The sequence below is a fragment of the Lissotriton helveticus genome, chromosome 6, assembly GCF_964261635.1.
Source record: "Lissotriton helveticus chromosome 6, aLisHel1.1, whole genome shotgun sequence".
NCBI lineage: Eukaryota > Metazoa > Chordata > Amphibia > Caudata > Salamandridae > Lissotriton > Lissotriton helveticus.
Window position 1 is genome coordinate 1,093,069,038 of NC_136067.1, and position 16,359 is coordinate 1,093,085,396.

The window sequence follows — 16,359 nt, forward strand, 5'->3', positions numbered from 1 at the left end:
ACCATATTTTAATTGCTAGTTTTGTACTATTGAGCACCTTATATCTGAAGCATCTATAATTGTATTTTTCTATGCTTATTTTTTCCATGTTTATCCTTGTTTCCCACGTATGACATGTAAAGCGCTCTGATACCCGCCAGGGTCTTGTTCGCGCTATACAAAACCTCCAATTAAATAAATAAATAAAATGTATTACATATAAAGAACAAGATCTTTTCATAAAATTAAACAACTTTTTGTCACTTTTTCTCCACCACACAAAGGCAATCCCGTGTCTAAATCAGGTATTGCACAGTGGATAGTTAAATGTATTCAGATCTGTTATGCAAAAGCAAAGAGAACTTTAGTAATTCCCCCCTAGTGCGCATTCCACTCGCACACTGGGAGCTTCTATGGCTTTTTAAAGAAATATTCCCATAGATGACATCGGTAAAGCTGCAACATGGTCTACACCACACACATACTCAAAACACTATTGTGTAGATGTGTTAGAAAGACAACAAGCTAATGTAGGCCAGGCATATTACGTACACTATTTCAAACCACTGCAACAGCTACAGGTTAGCCACCGCTTTGGGAGAATACTGCTGTATAGTCAAAGCATAGCATGTGATCTACAGCCCACATGCTTCGAACGGAAAATGCTACTTACCCAGTATGCATCTGTTCTTGGCATGTAGAGCTGTAGAGTCACATGCGCCCACCTACCTCCCCGGTTACCTGTATCTGTTCCAGTACTATCTTACTTAGATATTTACACATGGACATCTCTATTCTACTCTTACTTACTCCATTCTCACCCTCTGCGGGAAAACAATCTAACAATCTAGTCGATGCCCATGCACACTATCACTGAAAGGAGGAGTCACCTACCTCGTTACTGGAAAGACTTCTTCGAACAAAAATTAAGTGAAAACGTCCGGGCCCAACACCAGATGACGATCTATGCATAGCATGTGACTCTACAGGTCTACATGACAAGAACAGATGCATACTTGGTAAGTAGCATTTTCCTATTACTGTACCTCAAAAGGATTGGAGGAGTTATGTCTTGTTGTCCTTTATTTTCTGAACTCCATTTTATCTATGAACCTATTCATCAACTTTTAGATTTTCTTTCTCTGTACCACAAAATGTAGCTGATTTTAATTCTATGGATATTAATGTACTTCCATACAGTCCGGTACGTTGTAAGTACAAAATAGCTCCAGAAAAAATAGATTTGTTCCAAGGTCATCCCAATAAAGATTTATTTCAAGGGGTGGTCATCTGTTGTGTTAAAGCACTCCAAAGTAAGTCACAGTTCTGATGGATGCACCTGCCAGTGGATTCATCACCCTATGAATTATCCCCATGCTCAGCATTCCACCAAAACTTTTCTCCTCCGCTCTTCCACGTCGATGAGGACATCGCAATGATATGGCTCCACACGCGGCTAAGCATGATGTCATAGGAGCCATAAGAATTCCTTGTTGGCGTGCTGACGTCAGTTCCCTTTTTTTCTGCACGGTCGACGTGTAACGGTTTTTCCCAGGGCTCTCAATTTCTGGGAGTTTTTGTTGCAAGTTTTAGTGTCTTTGTAACGGCGACTCTGGCTACTCCCAAGAAAATCTGGTTTTAAGCCGTGCAGGGAATGTGGGGGTTAAATGTCTATCACTGACCCCCATGAAAACTGTTTGTCTTTCGTCTGACCGCGATGTCGAGGAGTGTTCATCTTGCAGGCGCGTGAACCCCAAAGCTCTGAAAGAGAGGGAGGCCTAATTATGCATGGCCAAAGCCAAGAAACAAAAGGGGGTCAAAGAAGATAGAGGTCCCGCTCCAAGTCGCCGACTCTTTATACTTTGAGGTCAATGAAGAAACACAAGAAAAAGCTACTCCATTGGTCTCTGCGTCGTTTGCCGAAGGATTTGATGCCAAAGTTGGGGCCCAGGCCTCATCAGAACGATGAAACCTCTCTATCTCGTTCTCCTGAGGTAACTCTGGCCCGGCTCCAAGAGAATCGATGCCTCCACAGCTGCCAAAGCCGACCACTCCACCTCTGGCTCCAGGGTCTCCTGCGCCACAACTAGAGCCGAATGTGCTGCCTTCTCAAATGGCCGCAGAGCCTGCATTTTTAAATGCATTGTTCCGCTTGTTTGCCACAGCTGCAAACCCTACTGGTGTGCCTGCTGGCCCCATGGGACTGCTGGCATTTTCCCTGGGAGGTTTGCAGCTTCATTTCCCTCAGGCACCTTCTATGCTGATGGCTCCAGGGAGTTATCCTCTCCCCACGCAGAGATTTTCGTCACAGGTACAATTTTCGGAGGGATTTGCATTTTTACCTCAAACAGGAGAAATTCAAGATGTTGACCCTGGCTCAGGTATTTCTTGCGCAGCATAAGGAAGACTGGATGAAATCTATTGATTAGCAGGATGTGTATTTTCACTTACCCACCCTTAAGTCGCATCGGAAGTATCTTCGTTTTATGGTGGAATCTCAACACTATAAGTTTGTAGTCCTTCCGTTTGGCCTTACTTCCACACCTCGGGTCTTCACAGAGGTGATGGCGGTAGTGGCAGCACATCTTAGAAGGTCAGGGGTTCCTGTTTTCCCCTATCTGGACGACTGGCTGCTCAAAGCAAGGTTGCCAGACATGGTGCTGCATCATTTGCAAGTAACAGTACAACTGTTTTTCGACTTGTGGCTTTCGATAAATGTACCCAAATCCCACCTGGTGCGCTCTCAGCACAACCTGTTCACAAGGACAGTACTGGATACTACTGTGAGTCGGGCCTTCCTGCCTTTGAGGATTCAAGGCATCCAGGCTATGATTCCACTTTTTCAGAATGGAGCAGCTGTTCCAGTCCTGAAGGTCTGGCTCCTGCTCGGTCTGTTTGCATTCTGTTGGTCAACCATGCATGCTAGCATGTGAGTGCTCTCTAGTGGTGCCTCCATAGGCAGTGGTTTCAGCACAGCGGAGATCTCAAAGACATGGTCAGGATCTCCAGAGACACTGCAGCTGAGCTGTTATGGTGAGTGTTCCAGGTAACCTGTCTCAAGGGAAGCCGTTTCAACCTCCTTCTCCGGTGGCCACAGTCAATCAATCAAGGGATTTGTAAAGCGCACTACTTACCCGCTAGGGTCTCAGGGCGCTGGGGGGGAGGGGGGCAGCTGCAGCTAGTGGTCGAAGGGCCAGGTCTTGAGCAGTCTTCTGAAGGCCGGGAGGTCTGTGGTCTGTCGTAGGTGGAGGGGGAGGGCATTCCAGGACTTGGCGGCGCGGTGGGAGAAGGATCTGCCCCCGGAAGTGGTTCTGCGAATGCGCGGGACGGCGGCCAGGGACAGGTCGGCGGAACAAAGTTATCTGTTGGGTAGGTGGAAGGCGAGTCTTTTGTTGAGATAGGCAGGGCCGGTCTTGTGGAGTGCTTTGTGTGAGTGGATCATGAGTCTGAATGTGATTCTTTGTCGACGGGGAGCCAGTGCAGGTCTCTCAGGTGCGGAGTGATGTGGTCCCTGCGCGGGACGTCAAGGATCAGGCTTGCTGAGGCGTTCTGTATTCTTTGGAGTCTGTTGATGAGCTTGGACGGGGCTCCTGCGTAGAGGGCGTTTCCGTAGTCAAGTCGGCTGCTGACGAGAGCATGGGTGACGGCTTTCCGTGTGTTCGTCGGGATCCATCTGTAGATCTTGCGTAGCATGCGGAGGGTGTGGAAGCAGGAGGAGGAGACTGCGTTGACTTGGTTGGTCATGCTGAGCTTGGAGTCGAGGATGACTCCTAGGTTGCGTGCGTGGTTGGTTGGTGCCGGGGGGGTTCCCAGTGATGCTGGCCACCAGGAGTCGTCCCAAGCTGAGGGGTTGGGCCCGAGGGTGAGGATCTCTGTCTTGTCCGTATTCAGCTTGAGCCTGCTTGCCTCCATCCAATCGGCGACGGCCTTCATGCCCTGGTGTAGATTGGCTTTGGCAGTGATAATGGATGCCTCCACTCTAGGGTGGGGAGCTCATCTGGGGGATCTGACGGTCAAAGGCCTTTGGTCTTCAGAGGAAAGATTGTTTGACATCAGTGTTTAGGAATTGCGGTCGATACGTCTTGCTCTCAAGTCGGTTCAGGTCCTGACGGACAACACTACCGCGATGTGGTACGTCAACATTCAGGGAGGAGTAGGGTTGTATCTTCTTTGCAGAGAGGCTATACAACTGGCCCTGGGTTCAGGACCATCAGATTTGCATGATCTCAAATCATCTGGCCCGGTAACTGAATGACGGTGCGGACAGTCTGTCGGCAATATTCGACGGATCACGAGTGGCGTCTCGATCCAGAGGTGGTCCTTCACATTTTCAGGATGTGGGGGATCTCCTCAGTTGGACCTGTTTGCCACTCACTAGAATGCACACTGCCTTCATTCTGCATTATCCAGTATCCGGCACGAGGAGTATTGGGGGACACGTTTCAGTTAGACTGGTGAAAACAGCATCTTTACACATTTCCTCCAATACCCTTAATTCTTTGAGTTCTGAGGAAGATTCGCCAAGACAGGACCCACGTCATTGATCGCTCCGGATTGGCCAAGAAGGTTGTGGTACACAGACCTTGTTTACCTCTCATCACACCCTCCGCTCAGTCTCCCTCTCAGGGCAGACCTCCTCTCGCAGGGGCAGGTTTTAACACCTCCAGAACCTGCACCTTCATGCCAGGAGATTGAATGGGGCAACCTGAGCTCTTTCTCTTACCCACCAAATGTGGTGGATGTTATTTTATTGGCCAGGAGGCACTCCACCAAATCTGTCTATTCTGGTAGGTGGGCCAAGTTTGTTAAATTGTGTGTAGAGAGATCATTTGATCCTTTGCTGGCCCATTTTCCTGATATTCTGAGTTTCTCTCTTTCTGTAGCAGGGTTGTGCAGTAGCTACTGTTAAGGGCTACTTGTCAGCCGTGTCTGCTTTTCTTTGTTTACCAGATCAACCCTCATTGTTTAAATCTCCCATTGTTGTGAGATTCGGTCACAAAAAGTTTTCCTCCGGGGGGGGCGTGGCTAAGCACGCAATGGGAAAGGACGCCCTGAGGTAGAGCTCCGGTTCGAGCTCCCCTTCTCCGGCCAATCATCCGTTAAAATTATCCGGTGGCAGCTGAAACTGCAGGCGCAGCGGTGCCAGGCTGACTGCTACTGCTCAGTGGCTTTTGGGACCAGGCGGGAGCTTCTAACCGCACCGAGGGCATCCAGTGCGGCGCGGCCGCAAACAAAACTTCCCGCCCGGTGAGACCATCTACGAGAGGGCGAGGCCTGAGATTTAGCGCTGTTCCCTGGGGAATGGCCTAGAGAGCGAAGTGGCCGTGCATTCCTCATGGCGCTGCGTCTGGCGGAGACGATCGCCTTAGCGACCCGGGAGTGCGCTGCAGTTGTGCCGCACATCCGGCTGTGGTCTACCTTGGGGGCCCCTGAGCTTTTGGACTGTTGTGCCCAGAGACGGAGTGCACAACCGGAGCGGCGGGGCCTTCCGCGTGAGGCCGAATCCTGTGGTCGCGCGCTGGTCTCTGGGGTGCGGCCTAGCAGACGGAGAGACTGCGCATGACTGGAGACTCCGAGACCAGCGGAGAACATCGTGGCGGTCTGAGGGCGTGCTGGAGCTGGGCCGCGCGACTGGCTGTCGCCCATACTGGGAGCCCCGTAGTACTGGAGGGCGGTGTCCTGCAACAAGCTACCCGCCTGGAGCGGCGGGCCCATTCGGGCGAGACTGGGACCTGCGCCCGCGCGCTGGGTCGTGGGGCGCAGCCTGACAGGCGAGGTGACTGCGTCCGCTTGAGGGTGCCGAGGTTGGCAGAGGTGGTCGCCGTGGCGACAAGGAGGTGAGCGGGAGTTGAGCTGTGCGACCGGCTGTCGTAAGTCCTGGGGGCCCCGCGGACTTGGAGAGCAGTGCCCTACAACGGAGTTTCCGCCCCGATCTGCCGGGATTGGTTGGCACAGAACTGTGGCGGGGGCGGCGAAGGCGCTGCCTGCGTGAGGACGCCACCGACTGCGCACCTTGCGGCTGCCCTAGGAACACGACTCTGGTTTACTGGGGGTGCCTGCGATACCGCCACCAGCACTCACTGTCTAGAGCCGTGTGGTGCGCAGCTCGGGCCTAGGAAAAGGTGCGGGCACCCTCCATCCCTGGTTCCTCATCGGTCGACGGCAGGCTGCGGCGGAGAGACGCGGCCGCCATTCCAGGTGCAGCTCTCCCCTTGGGGCCCCCCCACTCGAGTGCCTGAATCCCTGTGCTGCCTGTGTTGCCGGCTGCGGTCTAACCGCTGGACGCCGCAGGAGTAGGTGCTGGCCCCTCACCCATTGCGCTGCTCATGCCTGGGGGCACTAGGACTGGCACTGGAGGCACGCAATTGCAGGGGAAGATGGCCAAGTCCGCAAAACTTGCTGATGCCAACCAAACTGCGACAAAACTTGACACAATGCTAGCAGCAATGGAAAGACTGGAGGAATCCGTCCAACTCACCCGCACATCACTAGAGAACAAGATAGACAGTGTCGCAATCGATTTAACGCACCTGCGCGCTGACCACAAGAAATTGGCGGAGCGTACAACTACTTTGGAGGGCGATGTGGCACAACTTGCGCCCCGAGTCACCCAGACTGACAAGCAAGTGCAGGACCTGCTCAACAGGGTTGAATTTTTAGAAGACCGTGCCGAGGATGCGGAAGGGCGGGCACGAAGAAACAATGTGAGGATAGTAGGTGTGCCGGAACGATGGGAGGGGAGGGAGCCTGCGTCACACTTGGAGAACTGGCTGAAGGCTCTGCTGCCGGATGGCGCACTGTCACCCAACTTCGTCGTGGAGCGAGCACACCGAGTGCCGACCAGGCCGCCCCCGCGGGGTCTAATCCTCGACCGTTGCTCCTTCGGATCTTGAACTACCGCGATCGTGACTCCATCTTGTGCGAAACCAGGCGGCTTGCAGACGTCCGCATTGACAATGCTAAAATAATGTTCTTCCCTGATTATACGATCCAAGTTCAGCGCCAGAGGCACTCCTTCCTCGCTGTGAAACAAGGACTGCGCCAGTTGGACCTCAAGTACTCCCTCCTCTTCCCTGCTAAATTGAGAGTGGTAGTGCAAGACAAAACGCATTTCTTTGCCTCTCCGGAGGAAGAGGAGGCATGGTTGGATAGCGGAGTGGATACGATGCCCCGGCAGACATCGGAGCATTCGACAATGCGGCGTTTTCATGGACCGCGCCGCCGCCGCAGGAATAGATCGTCGCTGGCCCGCCAGGCACGGGCAGCGGCGAACATCGGCCCGCTAGCAGATCTTGCTTGGGATGAACAACAGGATGCCCTCCAAATGGTGGCGGAACTCAGTGGTTCCCCGACCACAGACGCTGCCCCGGGTGGCAGCCCACGGGACCTGCCAAGCGACGATGAGGCTATCTATGGAATATCCGAATCCCAGACGTCCACGGAGCAGCCGGATGTCACACCACAGACAGCAGATCTGATTCACTGATTGCATGAGGCGCCTGTTGGCGGTGCATGGGTGGCGTCGTTTTTTCGGGATGCGGTGGGGCCCCGGCCTTGATGACACCCAGGGACGGACGCCTTCGAGACGCTTAGCCATTGGTGCGAGGTGCAGTGAGTACTGACATTATGATAATTGCCCTTTGTGGAGAAACTGAGTGGGCAGAGACCTCCTGGCGCACCTATCTGCCTTGACTTGAATGGAGGCGTCCTGGCTGGGTGGAGATTGATAGGGCCCGCTGGGCCCTCTAGAGGGAACCCCAATCTGCGTAGGGTACACCCGATGAGCAGTGCAATTTCCAGCTGGGACGAGTTACATCAGCTGCAACTGACACAATCTGCCTGGAGAGGGAAAAGCTTCCTTTGCTTATCCAGTAGCTATACCGATACAGTTGAGCCCAGTGCACAGCGACCCCCCCTGGTTTTAAAAGTTACTCATCTCAATGGAGAATTTGGACGGCGACATGTTCAGCAGCCGATCTTTTGGTATTATATGTTGGTTATGGATACCCTGTTTTTTTCCATTGTTTGATTTATCCTATTTTCTTTCTTTCTTTTATGTTACGAAACTCTTGCAATTACTTAATGATGTGTCTTTGGCGACTCCTAGTGGGAGGGAGATGGGGGTGCGTGGTGGGAGGTCTGCTGTGGAGTTGTTGCAGGGTGCGGGCGGGGGAATCACCTGAAGTAACACAATGTCAGTAACAAAAATATGTACGTGGAATGTGCGTGGCATTCATACACCGTCGCGCAGGTACCAAATTTACTCCTATCTTAAACGACATCAAATTCATATCGCACTTCTACAGGAGACACGCCTCAACAAAGCGGAGGTACACACGCTACGCCATAGATGGAGAGGGCAGCTCTATGCCACGGAATTCTCATCCTATGCCCGTGGGGCGCTGATATGGGTGAGGCCCAGGACCCCTTTTGCAGTCTCACACTCCCGCATAGATCCGGGGGGTAGGTTTGTGATTGTTCAGGGCAAGCTCAATGGACAGCCTGTGGTATTGACTTCATTGTGTGCCCCTAACACGGATCAGGGGGGGTTTCCTTACGCAGCTATCTGTAGACTTGGCACCTTGGCACGGGGTCCCCTGGGGTTGGGTGGTGACTATAATTGTATCCTTGACGTTGCGTTAGACCGTTCCTTCCCGCCCCTGTCTGGCACTCCTGCGCAGGGAGCCATGAAGGCCCTTGTTAGCTGGGCCTTACAATGGGATTTGCATGATGCTTGGCGGAGCCGCAACCCTAACACGAAAACATATTCCTATTATTCAGGCGCACACACATTACATGTCAGGTTGGACAGATTTATACTGTCAAGTGAGTTACTTCCCCATGTCATTGACACCTATTATATGGGTCGCACCCACTCTGATCACAACCCACATGTACTGGAATTGGCATGGGAACGCCCTCACCCGCCTATTCCCACCTGGAGGCTTCAACCGGATCTGTTACTTGACGCTCCTTTTCGTAACTCATTATGCACACAAACCGCACACTATTTTGAAGAGAACACTGGCACCGCGTCCACCCCCCAAATTGAGCGGGACGCGTTTAAAGTCGTTACTAGGGGCAATTGTCTGGGCACACAGGCTAATATGCGGAAGCAGTTAGATGGGGAACTGACACGCATTGAGGCCGACCTGCTTCGACGGGAACAGGAGGCAGCGGAGGGTGATGAGGAGTCCCTACTAGAAGCACGTGCAGAACATGAAAGTTTGCTGGAGAGACTATGTCATATTAATTATGCAGCCCACTCAGCACGCACACATCATCTTGGTGACAAGCCCGAGAAACTGTTGGCTTGGTTGATCAGGCAGGAAGACAGGATGACGCCTGTAGCAGCGATATGCACTAACCGGGGAGATGTTGCATACACTCAAAGCAACATACACGTGGCTTTCGTAGAACATTACAGAGCATTATACTGCTCACGGCTATGGGTCCCCCTCAATGATATAATCACATATCTCTCTGATATACCACTACCAGGGATAGATGAAACACAGTGAGACGAATTGGAAGCCCCGCTTACGCTAGATGTGTTGCGCACGGTTATATTTGCCTTATCTAATGGCAAGTCCCCAGGCCCGGACGGGCTGCCTGCTGAGTTTTATAAAGCCTACTCAGTTTCATAAAGCCTACTCAGATATCCTTATCCCTGAGCTGCTAATGGTGTACGAGGCGGCTATTTTGGATTCCTCCCCCCCCCCCCCACGATGAACAAAGCTGTTCATATAGGCCGTTGGCCCTCCTGAACACCGACTATAAGATACTTGCCTCCACGCTGGTTCAGCGATTAGCCCCCTTGGTACCTGCACTTGTGCACAGCGATCAGAATGGTTTTGTACCCACTCGTAGCACCTCCCACAATATTAGGCGGTTGTTCAGTGTGCAAAGTTACGCTACAGTGGCCTCGTTCGGGGGGGTCTGGTGCTAGACCTAGAAAAGGCCTTCGATTCTGTGGAGTGGCCTTATCTCCTGGCTATCTTGAGGAAATATGACCTCGGCGATGAATATATCGATATGGTAAGCTTGTTGTACCAAAAACCTACGGTGCGTGTTCGCACATTTCACCTGTTGTCAGATGTCGTCCATGTTAAGAGAGGCACTAGGCAGGGGTGTCCTCTGTCCCCGCTGCTTTTCTCGCTGGCAATCGAACCATTAGCGGCACTACTGAGAACGCAGGGCGCGGAGTGGGGGATCCCCCTAGCGGATGGTCTCCACACAGTCTCTTTATATGCGGACTACCTCCTCTTATATGTTAAGGACCTGACCTGCTTGCCACCGATACTGTCTGACACCTTTCACACCTTTGAGACTATGTCGGGACTCAAGATTAATTGGGCCAAATCTGGAGCATACTCCTTCAGCCCGGACACTCAGGAATATGTGGTCCGTATCAACAACGAAAGGCTCACTTGGTACTTCACCACGTTTCGGTATCTTGGAATCCATATATATAGAACCCTGCCTGACGTATTAGAAGGCAACCTAGTGCGGGCAGTCTCCTCCTTACAAGCGTAAATGGCCTTTTGGAGGACTTTCCCCCTCAATGTGCCTAGCCGGGTTACGCTGACAAAAATGATAGCATAATAAAACAATAGTCTCGGTAAAACTAACATCCCAGTGTACGTCCTGACATGTATCTTTAGGGAACTAGAAACTTTGGTCGGGAACCTCATATAGAATACTGGGAGACCCCGGGTAGCATTGACAAAACTTTACGCTCCTGTGGAAGCGGGAGGACTAGCAGGTCCTAACCAGGAGCTTTACTATCTGGCGGCACAGCTGCAGTGGGTGGCTGGATGGCTGAGTGGGAAGAACCTGGGTGATACTGCCACGGATGTTACTGTCAGAACCCACATGCAGATCCATACACTGTTCCACCCCTTGACCAAAACTACATGCCCATCGCAGATCCACTTGGCAGTGGCCCGAAAATGCTATGTCCGCAGCCTGAAACTCACCCGAGCTGTGACGCCCTATGCCCCGGTGCTCCCACTGTTGGGAACGCCCCGAGAGGGCGGAGTGGTGGTGGAGGCTGCGCTGGACACAGGCGGGGGTGGACACGCTTGGGGACTTGAATACAGACGGTGCTCTGGTTCCCTTTGTGACACTAGCTGCAGACACAGGCCTCCCAGCTGGGCAGTTCCTCTTACACGCGACCATTACACACACGTTCACACGGGCCTGGGGCGACATGTCCGAGGAGTTGCCCACACACCTTTTAATCCAATACTTGCATGTCATGGGAAATGGCTCCCATGTGGTCCACTGGTTGACGCAGGCTCTTTTGGCGCACACGCATTGCTCCTCCCAACCGCTCCGGGACAAATGGGCGACAGACAGGGGAAAGGCATGGACGGATAAGGAATGGGCGATGGTGCTGGCCAGCCCCATTAACGTACCGCGTAATTCCCGTTTTAAACTTATCCAATTTTATATATTGCATCGCGCGTACCTGTCACCTGATAAAATTAACAAGTACTTCGCGATTACAACTTCTGCGTGTCCGATATGCTCACTGATTGGTGCAGACCTCCTCCATATGCTGTGGTCCTGCCCCAACATACAAACATACTGGCACACAGTAACGGCTCTGTTGGCGCAGGGCGTTGGTGAGGACTGGCAACACACGTGGGAGGTATGTCTACTGGGCCTCTACAAAAGAACGAAACACAATAAAGTCCCTTCTAGATTCTGGGACCTAGGGCTCATCACGGCTAAAAGACTACTCACTAAACGATGGAAGGGTAGTGAACCCCCACATGCAAAGCACTGACGTACCTCTTTTGACAACTGGGCGAGGGCAGAGAGCACTACCCTGCATAGGGAAGAGACGGCGGGGCTGAGAAAATTCCCCATTGCCCATTTCTGGGATGATACCCTGAAGTCTTTCCACCGGGTGTGTCATGCCCAGGGCATTACTTAGAGGTTATCCCCTGGGGTCCAACCTGGGAGGCGGACGGAACGAAGGGCTACACATCCCCACGATCACCAAATGCTGCATACTTGCGTACAATACACTGCAGTTACATCACGTACTTGTGCTGCTGATCCAAACGACGGTGATTCTACCTCCTTCCCTCCCCCCTCAGCGCTGAGGGCTTGATACCTAACTGCCACGAAGAGTCAGCTCTCCTTCTTCGGAGGACTTCTCGCCGCGGCGGACTCCTGCCTACCGGGCCCCCACGCTAACTCTTCCCTGACGCCGAAGACACATGCTCATGACATTCTATGGAAACATTTATTGCTTCAGTTGTTGTAACTATTTTAATTTCTCCCTTCCCAATTCTTTGTTAGTTGTTTGTTATTTTTTAGATTGACACATTTATTGAGTTGTTTTGAATATTAGGATTACATGTCAGTCGCCTACCACTTCAAAGCATTTATATATGGACACAAACTGGGCACTATGCCCCATGCCTATTATTGGATGAGAGCTGACAGTGACACATACTTGGAAGATAAAGCCACGTTGAAACACACCCGCATGCCCTACGGCACATTGCACTCTACAACACATGGCTAACCACTCTCTAAACGTCACTTCCAACACACGCACCGCCCACAACTATTCAGATCACGACCTTGGGCTTATTCAGATATTCAGTTGCCCAACACATTATATTTCTCCGGCACGGTCCCCTTGTTCCTTAGGCATGTGATTTGTCATTGTGAACAGCATACCCTGAGAGTTAACCTCTGTTTATTATTTTTCCCTCCCTTATTTTTCTCTCCCTCACTTCCTCTTTACATTGGGTGGAATGATGTGGGATTGATGTTTTACAGAGAAGTGGGTTTTCCTCTGACGGCTGTTGTATGACTAAAAGATGACATGTTGCATTTCTCTGATTATTGATTCTGACATGTATTATGAGTACACAATGAAAACAAATAAAGATATTAAAAAAATAAAAAAAAATGTTTTCCTCCCACTCCATTTATCACGCCTCAGTGGGATTTAAATTTGGTTCAAACTTTCTTAATGGGTTCACCCTTTGAACCATTGCATAGTTGTCCCTTAAGTTTTCTAGTGTTTAAAACGATTTTTTTGTTGCAAACACCTCCGCTAGGAGGGTGTGTGAGTTGCAAGCTCTTAGCGCCAAGCCTCCATTTACATCATTCCATGCGGATAAGATGCTTCATAGGACCAGAGCTGCTTTCCCGCCTAAGGTGGTCACCCCTTTCCATCTTGGGCAATCCATCACTTTACCCACTTTCTACCCTCCCCCTCACCCTTCTAAGGAGGAGGAGAGACTTCATCGCCTCTACCCTAATAGGGCGGTCAGCTTCTACTTGGACAGGACCAAGGACTTAAGGTTGGACGACCAACTCTTTATCAGATATGTGGGAATGATTAAGGGCAAGGCTGTCCACAAAAAAATGCTTTCCAGGTGGATCATCCTTTGTATCTAGATCTTGGCCAAAAAGGACCCTCCAGAAGGTAATCAAGCTCATTCTACCAGAGCAAAGTCGTCGTCTTTGGCTTTACCTAGAGGTGTCCCTGTGGTAGACATCTGCAAGGCGGCAAACCCTCCACACATTTGCGAAGAACTATTGCTTGGATCCGGAGGTGCAGAGGGACGGACATTTTGCACGTTCTGTCCTGCAGGTTTTTTTGGTATAGGCAGGCAGGTAGGTTCCCTCCACCGGGAGTGGTACTGCCTGGGGATTCAATTCTTAAGGTAAGGAAGCCACAGGCAGATGTATCCATCAGGAGAACAAGTTACTTAACTTCAGTAGCACTTTTTTTGGTAGCTACAGTATCTGCCTATGGCTTCCTCACTGACCCACCCCCCCTCCCCGTTGCCTGTCTGTTTATACCAAACCAAATCAGTGTATTTCCTTAATATGATTTATTGTTGGAATCATGTGATGTTTGGCACTAGGAAATGTCTAAGAAGAGAAGTTTCTAGGTTTGGCTGTATTTGTATATTGAATATACTTATGAAAATGTTGTCTGTTCACCCGTTCACCTCGAAGGCACGGAAAAAATGGGTGGAACTGACGTCGGCACACCGATGAGGTCTTCTTATGGCTCCGATGACGTCACACGGAGTCTTGTGCGAAGCCTTATCATTGTGACGTCCTCGTCAAAGTGGAGAGCTGAGGAGAAAAGTTTTCGTAGAATGCTTCGCATGGGGTAATTCATAAGGTGAGGAATCCACAGGTTGATACTCTATCCACCAGAAAAATCGTTACCGAAGTTAAGTAACTTGTTTTTTTTCTTTGGAAAGAATAAGCTGTTTTTGGGTAATTGAAGGAATCCTCAGGATTTGTTCTGTTTTCTCATGAAGAATGCCCTATCTGTAATGCAAATGTACAGCATGTATTCAATCAAATGATAATCAAACAGTCTTTTTTTTCAGCTCGAGTCTCTTCTCCAGTTATGGCTTACATTAAGTCTGAATTCAATTTGCTCTGGAAGTAAGGAGAATGGGGGTGACATTTTCGTCTATAATGCGAATAGAATACCAGTTATTTCCTTAAGTCAAGGTAGGATATTACAACACTAGAACCAAATATGTTGAATGATCACTTTTGATTTCCTGACGTGCTCTAAATCGCACAGTTAATTAATGTGGAAAAATGTGAAAGTTATATTTAGTTGAGGGTAGTAAAAAATGTTTTTGTTGTTTATTTTTTTTTTTTTTTTTTACTGCTATTTGTTTTATAATCTGCAGCCAATACTGCATATTGGCATTCAAAATATATAACTTGTCGAAGAGGTTGTGCATTATTTTGCTGTATCTTGATTGATGGGTTGTTTTCATCCCATATATACAGTAATGTCATCTGGGGTGTATTAGGTTGTGATCTCCATTACTTTTGGAGGTAGTTATCGATTCCACCACAGACATTTTTCAGGCTAGGGCAGTTTAGCAGTGTTTGCCGAAACTCACATTACTTCCTCCCTCCTGGCATCCTTTTAAACGCGTTCCAGTCTCAGTCTGCCCAAACAGGACTAATTATGTGCAAATATAGTATAAGCAAAACAGTATTTTTAACTGAACCAGTATAAAATCTCAGCTCATTGCTATCATAAATCATTTTATTCTTTTCACTCCATCTCAATTTTTTCACACAGTTAAACACTCAATTGTACAGATAAAAAAAAAAAAAGTTTGCCAAAGTTAACTGTCTTTTTTCTCCAGTACTCAGTTGCTATTTTTTAATGGATTTCTCAGAATGTATTTCATTTGGGGACTTAAATGCCAAATCATGAGGGGGAATTTGTGATCATTGTTTATACAGAAAGTTATGTACATTCTTAAATGCGATAAAAGATGCCACTTGAATGTACCTATGTTATTAAATTAGGGAGCATTTTAAAGGCTAATGCTGTGCAACATGCTAGGGATATTGTCATGTTAAAATGCAGATAGATAACATTAAACTGTTTTTCATTTTGCTGCTTCTTGAATGTTGTACTTCTATACTGGATCTGTCATCTCCATCCTGAGGGTACCTTGCTATTTGGTGATGATACCAAAAGCTGCTTCTAAAGCTGTTAATTTGCAGAATTCTCTGTGGCTATTAATAAGCATGTAGGTCTATATTAGCATTTGTAGGTGTGTTTCAAATGGGATGCAGCTAAGTCTTAATTTTCAGCCACAATTCATTTCCCTTTAAACGGATATCACCAAAATGTTTATCGAAACTTTGTTTCACACAATTGGTTATTTTTCATCTTTAATCTGGCCTAATATATGTATGTTGATTCTTGGCAAAGGTGGCACTGAGGCAAAACCTTCTGATATTCAGGCACCTCATTTAGGCCCCTCATTTAGACCCCAACAGTATAAACACCGGTATCTACATGCACTGGAAACCAAGACAGAAGCTTTTGTGTTTAAGACGGCATCCAGGACAAGGTAGCAAATTTCTCTTTGTTTGGAAAAACCACATTGAGTGAAGCTCTGCTGCAATTTGAGACTGGTGTGGTCACGTCGAACTAGTAGAGTGCCATCTAAGTGCCACCATCCAGACATTAGTGCTTGTTTCAGTTGGCCAAGGTTCGATCCTCTCTTCAAGCGCTTCAACTAGCTTCTCCTCTTCCTCAATTTTAGTATGCAACAGAAGATTACTCCGGGTGAAACCAGCCAGTCCCATAGGCTCCAATAGAGAGAGAGTAAGTTGTTATAGTGACCTTCATGGGCTTAACCAACTCCATTGTGGGGCTGTTTTGCTACTCTAGTATTCTAGGTAGAGGTGCTAGAGGCGAAGGAGAGGCTTTCAGATTGTAGGGGTCATATTGGCCTTTGTTGAATTCTGAATCATCTCTCTTGATTTGCTCCATTTTCTCGCTCCTCATTGGTCCTGCTACAGTGGAATAGATATAAATGACCACTGAGACTGTGCCAT

At 49.3% G+C, this 16,359-nt stretch overlaps 1 protein-coding gene across 4 annotated transcripts in view; it reads left to right on the forward strand.

Annotated features, from left to right (window-relative positions):
• Positions 1-16,359, forward strand: part of BIRC6 (baculoviral IAP repeat containing 6) — a 2,208,279-nt gene that overhangs the window by 1,268,819 nt on the left and 923,101 nt on the right. For all 4 annotated transcript variants that reach the window (XM_078648748.1, XM_078648749.1, XM_078648751.1 and 1 more), the window contains one exon: positions 14,364-14,490. In XM_078648748.1, the coding sequence (XP_078504874.1) occupies positions 14,364-14,490 (127 nt within the window). The remainder of the gene's footprint in view (positions 1-14,363; positions 14,491-16,359) is intronic.